General features: G+C 61.5%; 1 protein-coding gene across 1 annotated transcript in view; it reads left to right on the forward strand.

Moving 5' to 3' along the window:
• The first annotated feature begins 642 nt into the window (after positions 1-642).
• The window catches only part of SLC7A5 (solute carrier family 7 member 5), a 33058-nt gene continuing 19820 nt past the window's right edge, over positions 643-13880 (forward strand). The window contains exon 1 of the mRNA XM_027076385.2: positions 643-1231. Within this exon, the coding sequence (XP_026932186.1) occupies positions 697-1231 (535 nt within the window). The 5' untranslated portion in view covers positions 643-696. The remainder of the gene's footprint in view (positions 1232-13880) is intronic.

The following is a 13880-nucleotide window of genomic DNA, read 5'->3' on the forward strand; positions in this document are numbered from 1 at the left end:
TTGAGAGAGAGGGAGGGAGGGGCAGAGAAAGAGGAAGAGACGGAATCCCAAGCAGGTTCCGTGCTGTCAGCGCAGAGCCCGCCGCAGACCTTGAACCCACGAACTGTGAGATCACGACCTGAGCGGAGATCTTACGAGTCCACCCTTAACCGAGTGGGCCTCTCCGGTGCCCCAGCGGCTCCCTCTTCTCCGAGCTCCGCTCACTCGCCCCGTGACTCAGCCCCCCCACTCCCAGGTCCCCAACTGGACCACCAGTCAGTTTCCCGCAGGAGGGCAGGTTCCGGACACCCTCAAACCCCGCAGGCCCGCGGGAGGAGCAGGCTGCGGCGGTGGGCGCGGGGGGGTGGCCATCACCTCGGCCCACCGCGCCGCACCAGGCCGGAGCGCCCTCCGGCGGGGCAGGCAGGCGGGCCTCGTCTGAGCCGCCGTCACGCAGCCCCGAGCCCGGGTCGGGGGCGCCGGGCCCTCCGTCCGTCGGGCTCTCGGTCCTCACAGGTGCAGCCCGCTCGCGGCACCGCGTGGGCGGGGCCGCTTGACGCCGGCGGGCGAGGCGGATAGGCCGCGCGGCGGGGGCGGGGCCTGGGGGCGGGGCGGCGGCCGCGTATAAAGGAGGCGGAGCGCCGGGCCTGACGCACGCCGGGAGAGGGTCCTCGCTGGGCGGCGGCGGCGCGCGCGCCTCGTGGCCCGGCCGGCGGCATGGCAGGCACCGGCCCGAAGCGGCGCGCGTCCGCGGCCCCCGCGGCGGCCGAGGAGGAGGAGCGGCAGGCGCGGGAGCGGATGCTGGCGGCGCGGCGCGGGGACGGCGCGGAGGGCGCCGAGGGCGTGACCCTGCAGCGCAGCATCACGCTGCTCAACGGCGTGGCCATCATCGTGGGCACCATCATCGGCTCGGGCATCTTCGTGACGCCCACCGGCGTGCTCAAGGAGGCGGGCTCGCCCGGGCTGGCGCTGGTGGTGTGGGCCGTGTGCGGGGTCTTCTCCATCGTGGGGGCGCTCTGCTATGCGGAGCTGGGGACCACCATCACCAAGTCGGGGGGCGACTACGCGTACATGCTGGAGGTCTACGGCTCGCTGCCCGCCTTCCTGAAGCTCTGGATCGAGCTGCTCATCATCCGGCCCTCTTCGCAGTACATCGTGGCCCTCGTCTTCGCCACCTACCTGCTCAAGCCGCTCTTCCCCACCTGCCCGGTGCCCGAAGAGGCCGCCAAGCTCGTGGCCTGCCTCTGCGTGCGTAAGTACCAAGCTCGGGGTGGCGGCGGCGGGGGCGGGGGTGCGGGGGTGCCCCGCGCCGCGCGGCTGAGGCCGCCGCTCCCAGAACCCACGTGGGTCTCATTCATTCGTGTGCCTTGGGAAATCAACGGTGAGTCAGCAGGGTCCCAGCCCTCAGGGTCCCCGAGACGTTCCACTTCCTCAGCCACTTCATTCAGAGAGGCTGGAGCACACGTCCCTGCCTCTGTATAGAGTCCGCTCCGCGTAGTGTCTGAAAACACATTTACCGTTTGAGGTTCTCGGTGCTGACCGCTTATCACAAAAATTGTAGTCAAAGAAAAAAAAAAATTCATTCATTTCTGCTCTCCAAAGCGGCTTATCAGGAGTCAGCAGAGGCTGGCTCATACAAAACCGGTGGGGACAGAATTCTGAGTTGCTGGGTTGGGCAGCAGTGTCAAAGTTAGTAGTAAAATGGGGGAGTTGGCAGCAAATTAGATTTGTGTGTGTTGGGGGTGGAGGGTGGGTTTCGGGGGTCCCAAGCTGTGCAGAGAAACAGCCCCTGGTCATATTCCTAATGTTGGGCATGGTCTTGGTATGTTGGTGGGCACAGTCCTGGTTCGTTCTTCACCCATGAGTGCTTTCCAAAAGTCTTCTCGTGGGATTTCAAAAGAAATCTTTTGTACCAAATGCCATGTGACTTTCCTGTCCTTTTCGGCTGGGGGGGGGGGCTTTTTACACCTGCCCCTTGGCCCCCCTCTTAGGAGCCCTGCAAGGTGGAAGCAGCCAGCCTTCCAGAACTGCCTGCCACCTGATTTGAGGATTTGCCCGAATGTTGATAGTGGGTACAGGTCCGGGGTGAGCAGGGCTCTGGGCATTCAGGGCCGGGGTCCCAGCCAGGAGACTCAGGGACCGGGCCAATACTGGGAGTGGCTTCTGATCGGCAGTGCCTGCTGGTGCCACGGGGATTCAGGCGTGTGTGGACCGGGTTTCCCACGGGAGCCACGCTGTAGTGTAGGGGGAGGCACGTTTCCTACAGTGGGGAGTCCAGGAAGCAGAACCCCACGTGCAGCTCTGCTCGGCTGCCTGACATCACACGCTTTGCTGAGACCCTGAACCGAGCAGCCACGCCGGCTGAAGGAGCGTTATTTGCCTTTTTTGGGGCGGTCTCGCTCAGTGATGTGAATCTCAGCTTAAAAAAAACTTTGGTCTAAATCTAGGGAGAGTTACAGCAATAGTCGATCTGCTTGAACACAGGAAAACCCGTGGCTTCTGGTAGGTTTGAGATGAGGCTTTTTATGGGATGACACATTGGGCCGTGTAGGGAAAAGCCCGTCTAAAGGCAGGACGACTTTATGATGCAATATTATTACAAGACGATTTAACGTCTGGGCCTAGAACGTAGTGAAGTAAATAGTACCTTTAAAGTGCCTGTTCTCTAGTCTTTAAAAACCAATCCCTTACTTTTTTAAGCTCTTGGGTTTGAGTAGACGGATTGCAGGGGGACTGTGGTGGGTACAGCCTTGCCAGCCGCCCGGCACCCCCCCCCCCCACCCCGTGGCGCTGTGGCAATGCCAGTGTGAGTTATGAGTGGGGGCTACAGTTTCCACGTGGCGATCAGCCCTTGTGGCTCTTTTTCTCTGAAGCGCCTCGTGGGTGGATGTGGGTGGCTTTCTCCCACGGAGAGAGGATTTTCCATTACAGAACGGGACGCACTGCAGGCAGAGCACTAGTCTAGAGCCTTACTCCATCTGGAAAGGGCCAAGGGCTTGTCCAAGGCTCACAGAACTCAGAGCTCGCTGGCACAGGCCGCCCTGAACTGAGCAGGGAGAAAGGTTCCGGGTGTCCAGGAGGGCAGGCCTGTCCTTATAGGGGCACACGGAAAGTGTCTGAGTGTTCTTCAAGTATCCCACAAAGGCCCGGGTTCTAGAATGTCTGCTCAAGAAGAAGGGCGCTCCGCACTGCTTTCCACCCCTAGCGCATCCCTGTGGGACCCCGTGGAAGGGCCTGGTGGCCCGTTCCTTCTAGCAGCGTGTCCTGGGTGCCAGAACAAAGTTGTCCGTTTTGCTGGTCGGTCTTTTGGTGCCCTGGGCATATCCTGCCGTAAGTTGCTTTCTGCTGCTTAAACAGTGGTGTTCTGAAACAGGTTGGCTTTGGTGCGTAGACTGGTCCTGCTGTCTCGAGATATCGGTGGGAATGAAAGCCTTTTCTTGTAAGTCTGTCCGAGATGACCAATAATGGGGCTCCTCCATAGTGTGGCTCTGGGGTTTCTCGGCGGTAAAGGTGAGAAAAACTCGCTGCGTTCGCCTTTCCCGATGGCCGTGTGGCATCTGGCCCGAGTCTCGGTTCACATTCTCGCTCCACGGACAGTTGGTGAGGTCTGCTTGAAACCTCGATACTGCTGGGTTCGCCTTCTGGGCGGAAGTCACTCAGACCGGAGCTGAGATTCTCGCCAGCCTCACTTGGCTTTTGACAGTTTTTCTGACCTCCCTGTGTGGGCTTTCTCTGCAAAATGGGTCCAGTGTTGGCGGCACCTGGGTGGCTCAGTCGGTCAAGGCTCAGGTCACGATCTCACGGTTTGTGGGTTTGAGCCCCACATCGGGCTCCGTGCTGATGGTGCGGAGCCTGCTTAGGATTCTCTCTCTCTGCCCCTTCTCTGCTCTCTCTCTCTCTCTCTCTCTCTCTCTCTCTCAAAATAAATAAATAAACAAAAAAAAATGTTTTTAAACTGAGGCCGCAGCGAGAGCTGACCCAAGGTCCAGATGCCTGCTTGGGTCTTTTATGTCAAGAGAGAGGCACCCCTCTCATAGTCACCCCTACCCTGCACACAAAGGTGTCAGGCAAGTGGCTGCAGGCTGCTGGGGGCCCACCCTCCTCTCCCAGTGGGTGTGGGGGGTGGGGGGTGGGTACTGGGCCCACTGGGAGAGCCACAGCTCAGACTCACTTGTAGAACTCGGAGTGGTCCCCTTCAGGGTGGTGGCCTTTGTGGGGTCTGGAACGCACTCTGATCTGCCTTCTGGTGCGAGACACGTGGGTTGGCTGTGCCCTGCACGTGAGCAGAGCTGGGTTCCGTCTCAAGAGTTCCAGTCGGACGTCCCGGTCTGACTCCGCATCTGTGAAATGGGAATGGGTCACGGCCCTGCCTGGTATTTAATGAGCTCGGCACACAGAGTCCCCAGTTCACATGGTGGCTGCAACTTATTCTCAACGCTGCTCTCTGTCTGGTGTTCACCTTTCACCTCTCGAGCTACCTTAGGACTTGGTCTGTTCCAGTTCGGCAGAAAGAAGGAGGGAGGGAGAACGGAGACAAGGCAGGAAAAAGCCAGAGGTGAACACCAGCGTCCCCTCTGGGGCTGGGGTCTGAGTTGCGAAATGCCTGTCGCATAAATCGTCCCTCCCTGCCTCAGGGGCAGGAGACCGGCTGTCCTGTAGGTGAAGGGCACAGATAAGGGGTGGGTTTGGCTGGCTGTGGGTTTCGGCCTGCTGAGGGTGAGTCCATTGGGATGATGGCCAGTGGGGGAGGGGAGGCCATGGCCGTACACCCCCCCCCCCGCCCCAGTCTTCTGCATCAGCTCCGGGCAGTGACCTGCTCCTGGAGGCGTGAGACCCCTACTGCACAACGTGTAGACCACTGTATCGCCTGCTTCAGGGCCTCTGAACGCCTGCTGGCCGCCAGGGCCAAATCCCTCTCTGCACGAGGCAAAGGCTTCTGGGTGTTTCCAAGGAGCTGGTGTCCCCAGAGTCGCAAGCTGTGAACTAACTGCAGATGACAGCCCAGTCACGAGCCCTGAAATCTGCCTTTCCCAGCCAGACACGAACGTGCTCCGGCCGCAAAGCCAGTCACGCCGAATCACGGGACTGGAGCTGAGGCCTGTGGGGTCCTTCACAAAAGCGCGTGACCTCAAGAGAAGTGGGAGACGCTGGGTGGGCATCTCTGACCCTGTTTTCCCCGGGTCACGGACCCCCTTTGATAATCCAGTGGAATGTGCAGACTCTGGGCAGAAATGCGTAGCGGGCGTATTAACGCCAAAGCGCGCCCAGTCACGGGGCTCTCACGCCCCTGCCCGCAGACGGTGGCGGGGGTGGATCTGACGTCTCCAAGCCGGCGGCGCTTGAACTCACACCTCTCCTCACAGGCTCCTGCCCCAGCCTTTGAAACCAGTGTTCTCCTCCCCTCTCTACAGCCAGGGAAACTGAGGCAGCGGTGGGCCGAGAGCCCCGGGGCTATGGCACTGTCCGTGCTGAACTGCCTTTTCTCACCACGTGTGTGGGGACACCAGGCCACATCTTTGGCGAGAGCGGCAGATGCCAGGGTCGCCACCTGTGGGCGCCCGGTCAGCCGGGGTGAGGAGACGTGGGCCCCGACTTGCTGGGAAGTGCTTTTCCCCCTGACCGAGAGCCTCAGAGCCTGGATGCAGAGCCGCCTAGGGAGCCTGTCCTCTTCTCTCCAGGTCTTCACCTTGCAAAGTAGGTTCTGGAGCAGGGTGGGTGGACCGCTGCCCCCCAGCGTGCGCCCCTTCCTGTGCCCACGCTGACCTCCAGTCCCCATGCCCTTTCTGTGACCCATAGCAGGTTCTGGGAACCAGGGGTATACCTGATTCTCCGCCCTCAGGGGGCATGACCTTCACTCCCTCATCTGGATTGCTGGCCCAGGGTGCCACCCAGAGCGCATTTGTCCCCACCCCCAGGCTTCATCCCACCGACTGGACTAGCCCTGCCCCGCCCCAGACCACCGCCCAGTCCAGCAGCTCCTTGGCTCCCGGCAGAATCCTGGACTCTTGCTTGGAGGCTGGCTATCCCAGGTGGCTCTCCAGCACCCGCGTCACACACGCCTGTCCCTGTGGACCTGGGTCACACCCACCCCTCCCGCTAGGTGAGGAATGGGTACCAACTTCCCATTCCTGCTCCTGGCGCGTGTTTGCAACCTGATCTGTGCTCCCGAGTCAGCCTGACCTTGCTTGCTGGCAGACATCTGGCGCTGCTGGGACCCAGCTGATTGTCTGTGATTGTCCATGAGTCCCTCAACACGTAGCCAGTATAGAACCGAGGCCACTGCCCAGAAACATGAGCCTGAAGCCCCCTGCGACCTTCTGGCCGGCCTCGCGTTTGTCCAGGTCTGTGTGAGCTGCCCGAACCTGGCACAGACCCATTCACATCCAGCCTGAGTTATCTGGAAGGCCCAGGGCTGCTGCAGAGGCAAGTTCTGTGAGTCCCTGGGGCTGTGTGACCTGGGGCTGGGCGCTTAGCCTCTCCGGGCCGGTGTTTCAGAGCTCAGAGCAGGGGCGCACAGGCCGATCCTGCGGAGGGTGTGAGTCAACCATCTCATCACAGCGGGGGCAGGTGACAGGGACTGTCCAAAAATGAAAGACGACAGGGCAGATGTGCCTGGGGAGGGCAGCAGTGGACGGGCTGGGGGAGGGACCAGGAGCTATGGCCCTGCCCTGTGAGGTGTGGGTCCTGTAGTTGCAGCGGGGGGGGGGGGGATGGTGGCTGGCTGGAGCCACCTGTAATCTGGGCACCCGTGCAGCACTCACGCGTTAGCAGGCCCTGGGCGTGGTGTGTGTGTGTGGTTGGGGGGGGGGGTCTTCCTACAATCATCTTAGACATCCCCCGCCCCCAGAGCTAAGGGAAGGGTCCGGGGTGGGCATGGGGGGAGGGCGGCCGGGTGGGGCACTGCTAGAGGAGTGTCCCCCCCACCCAGAGGCCGGGCTGCCGGCTCGCCCTGAGCGGCACCAGGGTCGGGGTCTGGGGAGGAAAGGAGGCCGGACCACAGCTTGGTCAGTGGGCATTTTGTTCCGGCGGATCCGTGGGGTAGGGCGGCTGCGCTCGTTGCTGCCGGGGCGCAGAGGCAGTTTGAGGGCCCGCGTCGGGCCTGTCACGGGGGAGGGTCTCCAGGCCCAGGGGCGGGGGCTTCTTGGCAGTGAGCCGCTTCCGGAACACGGAGGGGGAGGGCTTGTCAGCCTTGGCTCTTCTCCAGGGTGGCGGGGCTCGCGGAGCCTCAGCGGCGTCCGGTCTACGCGAAGACCGCAGTTCGCAGTGTCAGGGCTGGAGGCCAGGGAGCAGAGTCGGGATTGGACCCTGTCCTGGGGCCACCTTACCCGGTGGGAGGGAGACACTATAGCTCCAGGAAGGCCCTGTCGCCTAATGGGGGGCCCGCAGGGGGGATGCCCACCCGGGATGCTCTTGGCTGGCGCTCTTCTGGGCACGGTCCCTCTGGGCCCGCGCGAGAAACCCACCATCCAGAGAGCGCCAGACACCTGTCCAAGGCCCCACGCTGAGGGGACGGCCTGCTTCAGACTCTGGTCTAAACCAGCACAGGACGCTGCCCTGCACCCACCCGGCCCCTCCCTTTAGACGGTGCCCAGGGCACTTGAATCACCCGTGTGCGCATGGTGGGTGGGTCTCTGTGGGATTTGCCCCCATCGGTGGGTGTCAGCCTGACTGTACGTCCGAGTCAGCAGGTGGGGGGCTGGGTGGTGCTTCTCACGAGGAGCCGGGATCGAAGCCCCCGCTCCAGGGGCCAGAGCTCGGGAGTTGGACTTGGGAGACCTGAGCGTCTCTCCCCACTCCCTGGGTAACGGCTGTGTGACTTTTGGCAAGTCAGACAACTCTCTGAGCTCCATTTACCCGCCTCTCAGGGGAGGGCATCAGGTTGGATGCTCGGCCGTGCTCCCACCCTCGGGCGCCGCACCTCCTCCGGCAGGTTCTTCTCTCCTTTTCCTTCTTTAGTAAAAGTGCCGAAGGAGGGGGGGGGCAGTGGTTCTGGGCCACCGCGGAGATCGCCAGGTACTGGGTCTTGGGAGCAACGGCCTGGTCCATCCCGCACAGACCCGCACACCCTGCGGTGACCTAGGTGGAGTGCCGCTGAGCCGCATGTTGACTTCGCCCCTGGCTGCCGTGAGGAAGGCGGCCCAGACGCGCCAAGTAGCCTGCCCCAGATTGCACAGCAGGTCAGAAGGCGGGGATGCGCTCAGAGCTGAGGCAGAGCTCCCCCGTTCTCCAGGACTCGTGCTTCAGAAAAGCCCGCCAAAGTGAGAAGTCGCTGTCTGCCGGGGCGCTGGCAGATTTCGGAGCACACCGAACTTGCCTCTCGCTGGCGTGTTTGGGAACGAACGCGTCAGCCCCGTTCCTGGGGCTGGCCGACACCCCCACCCCACCCCCACCCCCGGCCTGCCGGGCCGTGGGGTCAGCTGTCACCCAGCCCTGGTTAAAAATGGAAAAAAAAAAAAAAATACGGAAACATGTACTCCAGGGCTGGTCGTTTGAACTTGAAAAGCCAAGTGTTCTGGGGAATTTGAAAATGTGATATTAGCCTATCAGTCATTTCTTTTCACAGAAAAGCAGTGAATCAGCAAGACCTGGGGGGGGGGGGGGGGTGCTTGAGAGCCGGTGTCCCTGCTGGCCTCTCTCACAGGCAGCGGCCTCTTTGCCAAGGGAGCCGAGGGAGCCCTGGGTCCCATCTCAACAACTCCTTGGAGCCAGGCTGTCACCTGAACTGGTTCAGTGTTCTAGCACATTCCAGAGTGAGGTCGGCCCTCTCAGATGGTTCCGGGGTGTTGTTGGGTCCCACGTACTCATTTTCTTGGAGCCCAAAGAAGGTGAAGCCGCCCTCGGGTTCTCCGAGTGGGATCTCTGGACCAGGACAGTTAGGAATGCAGATTCTTGGCTGGAATCTCACGCTCTGGAGTAGGGCCCCGACTGGCTCTCTTACAAGGCCCTCAGGGGCCTCTGGGCTCCCTGGAGCCTGAGACCCTATCTGTGTTGGCAGGGATGAGAAAAGTTAAGGCAGGAAAGGAGGAAGGTGGGGGCAGGTGATCACGGCTGCCAAGCTCTGTTGGAAGGAGGCTCGCAGTGAGCCCGAGGACATCTGGACCTGAGCGAGCCCCACACTCCTGAGCACCTGCTGAGCTCTCGGCCCCTGCGCGTGCTGGGTGGGTTTGCATAAATACGGCAGAGGCAGAACGAGACCCGCCGAGCGGCTGGGCGCCCCTTCGGAAGTCAGGCCCCCGGATGACTGCTCCGCCCGCTGCCTGGCCATGCCAGCCTGCGCTCGAAGTGCCTAAGCAAGTGTGCGGTCACCGGCTGCTGCCCCGGGAGCTGCCACCTGCAGCCGAGGCTTGGGGTTCGAACACCGTGATGTTGACTGGGGCGGAGGGGAGGCTCCAAGGGACAGCCTGGCCGCTTTCTAGAGCCCGGGTCTTAGGCCGGCTCTGCTCCTTGGCCCGGGGCTGCCCCAGGCACACCCGGGGGACCAGGCTGGCCGAGCTTCCTGGAACTGACACAGCCTGACGGCCACTTCCTCTCCTGCCTCCCGCCTGCCAGCAAAGCTCTGGTCAAACAGCGCTCATTTGCCTGCGTCTCCGTGCCATCTGGCCATTTCCTGCCAGTGAGTCCCCCACCTGTGTGAGGTAGCCTCGCTCACTAGCGGCTCTTCAGCAGGACTCAGGCAGTGAGGTTCTAGGCTTGGGGGCTCTGACCTTGGGTCCTTCCATCCTGGGGGGGGGTGGACAGTCCCTGCAGACCCTTGGCCCAGGAACGAGGTGGGTCCATCACTGCGGCCGCCTGGGGGGACATTGGACTTGATTTCCTGATCAGCAGGTACTGGCCAGTAGCCAGATGCTGTGCTTCTGGATGGTTCTGTTGGGCTTGCTTATGACCTCCCCTGGTGTATTTGACCTCAGGTCAGCAGAGGGAATGGGCCACCTTCTGTGCGTGGAGGGCACTGAATGATAGAGCGAGTCTGAGTATAGAGCGGGTGCTCATACACTGTTCTTGCTATTAAGATCCTTGCTGGTTTTGTTACCTGAGGAAGCACAGGCCTGATCACTGGGCCTGATAAATTCATCAGCATGGTACCTTCAGTTGGGTTGATTTTTTTGTGTTTTCTTTTGCTGTTTTTAAATGAAAACAGGCTCCCCTTGCATTTTGAGCCTCCCCTCTGCGCGAGGGGAACAGCTGAATGAGCCAACAGAACACCTAACAGGCCGTTTTCTAGAAGTCAGTGGGGCCAGGCTGGGTCCTGCTCACATAACCCCCTCCCAGGGGCAGAGGCCAGGGCCAGGAGGAGGCTGGTGGCCTGAGTGGTGGTGGTGAGTATGCTCCCCCCTCCCCCACTCACAGCCACCTGTGCTGTTGTGAAGGTGGCCCCACTAGGTCTGGGGAAGCAGAGTGGGGAGCGTGTCCTGAGTCACATCTGACACCACCGGTGGCCGCACCCCCAGGACACCCTGTGCTCAGGGTCGAGGAAGGGGAGTCTGCAGACGGGAATGGAAGCCCCCTAGTCAGGCTTGGAGCCGGGGGCAGGTTCTGACTGTGACCAGGTGTCCTATGAGGCCGTGGGGCTGTCCCCCTTCACTGGGCAGCACTGCCCACCATCGAGGTGTATCTGGACAGGAGGTAGGGTCGCAAGTGGGGGCCCTGCTGGCCTGCGAGGTGGTCGAGGTCACGGCAGGACGAGGATGGGACAGACACACCCCTGAAGGACAAGCTCCCGGTGTGGATGCCGGCCTGGCGGCCGGGCCCAGCCCGCTCCTGGCTGTCCTCAGGCAGCCCAAAGCCGGCTTATCTCCCTGGCCCAGCTGCCTCCGCGTGCCAACTCCGTCGTGCTTATCTGGGGGTGCCAGCGTGGGGAGCTCCCCGACAGCGCATCCGCCTGTCAGCCAGCCCGCTGGGCAGTGCCCCACGGTTACCTGTCCTCTCCCGGCCGGGGAGGGCTGCGAGTCCACGGGGGACGGGGACAACACAGCTAGCCTGCAGGGCTCCCACCCAGAGTCCCAGCATCCCCCCCTTCTGAAGGCATCTTGTCAAGGTGTAGGAGCTTAAAGGCAGGGTGGCCGAAATGCACGGACACTGCTCTGGACGGCACCCCGGGGCTGCTTCTGTCAAGGCCACAGGACAGTGGGTCCCTGATGAATTCGTGTATTTACTTAAGATTACATTTCATTTTGAAACTGTTTTAAAAAGGAACACTAAGGAGGATGTTCAAGCACTTATTTACTCGTTGGCTAAGAGTAAGTGAACATTAGAATTTCATCAGATGTTTCAATCCCTTTTCTAAAAGAAGTAAGTGTTACAAGGTCCTGTTTGTTCTGTGATCAGTTCCCTTTCCCTCCAGCCTGCAGCCCGCCGGCCCTCCTTGCCTGGGGCTCAGGATGTTCTAGCTGGAGCAGCGGGTCAGGTCTGGGCGCGGGCAGGGCTCACTCCCGACGGAGGGGCCCCGGCCTCTGTCCTGCCCCGGTGAACTGGGGTCTCTGGGCAAGCCAGCTCCCCATCCTGGAGCCTGAGAAACGGGGAGAGGTGTGGAGAGACCCCAGGGAGCAAGTCGTGCCGCCAGAGCCCGTGGTGCTCTGCCGGCAGTGCCGTTCCGGGTTTCTAGAGCCTGGCGCGGCTCAGGGGGGCAGGGCTGGCGGAAGAAGCAGGCTCCCGCCTCGGCTACGCCACACCTCCCCTCCACTTCCCCCTCCCGGGGCATGAATGGAAGAATGATGCAATGGGCCGGCCTCTTGCCGAATGCGCTCTGGGGCTGGGGGGGGGGGGGCGGGGAGCGGCGGAATGCTAGCTGCCGAGGCGCCAGAGTCCTTCCCCCACTTCCCCCGTAAGGTGGTCACACTCCCACATAAGGAAATGTGAGGCCATCCCGGAAAAGCCCCCGGCGGCCCCACCCTCTCGGTGTGCAGAGGCTCCCTGGGACCGGGTGGCAGGAGGGAACAGCCCCGAGCCCGGCCTCACCTTCACGGCCCTTCCATCCTGGATCCCAGCCCTGCGGCAGGTTGGATCAGTACCAGTGCAGGGAGAGGGAATTCATCCTGTCCCTGCCCTTCACTGCGATTCCTGGGGGATGTCAGAAGGGCCCCAGAGGGTCTGCCCCCTAACACCTGGGCACAGGGGGCCACTGTGAGCCTCTGTTTCGTCTTCTGTGCTGAGAATGGCAGTGCTGACGTGGTCAATACACCACAGCCATCTCCCTGTTGGCTCTGAGGGCCTGGACGGAGCCTGTGCCCGCTCCCCGGGGCCACACAGTGAAGGTCACCAGTGCTGGTTGCCCCGGGCACACCTCGGTCCCTCATCTTGGCCGGGCGCGCCTCCTACTGCAGGACGGTGATGTGGACATTGTGTCTTGAGCCCCACCGCCCTGAGGCAGCTCATTTTACTGCGGACCTGGCCGTTGCAGGTTGCAGGTGCAGGTGCAGAACCACAGCCGAGGAGCCCAGGGGGCTGGGCCAGGGTCGGCGCCAGGCCCAAACATCGCAGCTCTGCGCTGTCACCCAGCGCGGGGAACGTTCTGTTTCAGCTTAGGAAGGGCAGCTAACGGCTCTCAGGACAGCTTCCACCTGAACCCTTAGTGCATGGCCCCGTCTTGGCAGGCCATTGCATCAGCCAGAGCTCAGGGCAGCAGAGGAAAATGGGAGTGGGGGAGGGTGCTATTAAGGTGTCGGTTAATTTCCTGGAGCGATAAGCAGGTGGCCCGTGAAGCCGGAGCCTTAATCTTCTCCAGAGCACGCTGGGGAGAGTTCCTGTTTTTCTTCTACCTGAACTGCCTCATCCACTTCATTAGTGTGGATTGATTTCTTTGGGTCCTGCTCCCCGAACTGTAAAATTACATTTAATTACTCTGGCTGGGGAAAGGAGCCACCTGGGGTCTGCCGGCCCTGGGTTAGCTGTGACCGGCAGAGAGAAAACATGAGCAGATCCTGCCAGCGTTTCTTACCTTTCTGCAGTCCTCAGAGAAGCGGGGAGGGCAGGGGCCCTGGGGGGGGTTCGTGGAGAGGCCCCTCCCAGCTCCAGCCCTGCTGGTCAGTGTGGAAGGACCAGCCCCGAGCTCTCTCTCCAGGATTACGGAGGGCAGGGGGCGCCTGGTGGGGGGGGGGGGGGGGGACTCATGGAGAGGCCCCTCCCAGCTCCAGCCCTGTGCTCTCGAGGATTTCCTGGTGTGAGTAGTCCCTGCACAGCCGATTTCTAGCACCTTCGTGAAGGTGCCGTGCCCAGAGTCAGGACCAGAGCATGACCAGCTCACCCTTAGAGCGTCTGTCTGCATTGTAGACCACCTGAGCATATGAGAGTTAGAAATAGTGAATCGGAAGGTCTCGGTGTTGAGCATTTGTTTCTTTCCTTTGTTCTAGTATAATTTTGTTTTGCTGTGAGTTTATGGGGTGGCCATGAGGTCCCTGAGCACGCACTTACCCGTGTCTCCTGCACACCCGAATATCCCAACTTTGGTTCAGGTCCGGGGTCCCACAGGGAGCCCCGGCAGGGCTTGGGTGTGCGTGTCCAGGCGAGCTTATGGAGCCTGGTTTAGCAGCCTGCCTGGGCAGCACCCCCTGCCCAGTCCCATCTCCCCTCCCTTCCATGTTGGGGGGCTGGGGGGGACCGTCTGTGATAGGTGTGATTTTTGTCTTCAGTGTTTGCTGTGAAAATAGCAGTAGGATGGGGGGGCGGGGGTGAGTGCCTATTGTGTTCTTTACCAGCTGGACCCGCCTGAGTGGTGTTGGCCCCCCGCGCCCTGGGCTGTGGCCTCACCTTAAGTCCCCACTTCGTGTGTCAGAATCGCCCCATGGTGCCAGTACTTGGCTTGTGAAATAGTTTTGTGCTACTACTATCTCACCTGTTTCCTCGGTGGGATTCCAGCAGGTTCTCTCTGCAGAAAGGGTTCCTTGCCTTCAGGAAGTGAGGTGGGG

Source organism: Acinonyx jubatus, chromosome E2 (genome assembly GCF_027475565.1).
Source record: "Acinonyx jubatus isolate Ajub_Pintada_27869175 chromosome E2, VMU_Ajub_asm_v1.0, whole genome shotgun sequence".
NCBI classification, from domain to species: Eukaryota; Metazoa; Chordata; class Mammalia; order Carnivora; family Felidae; genus Acinonyx; species Acinonyx jubatus.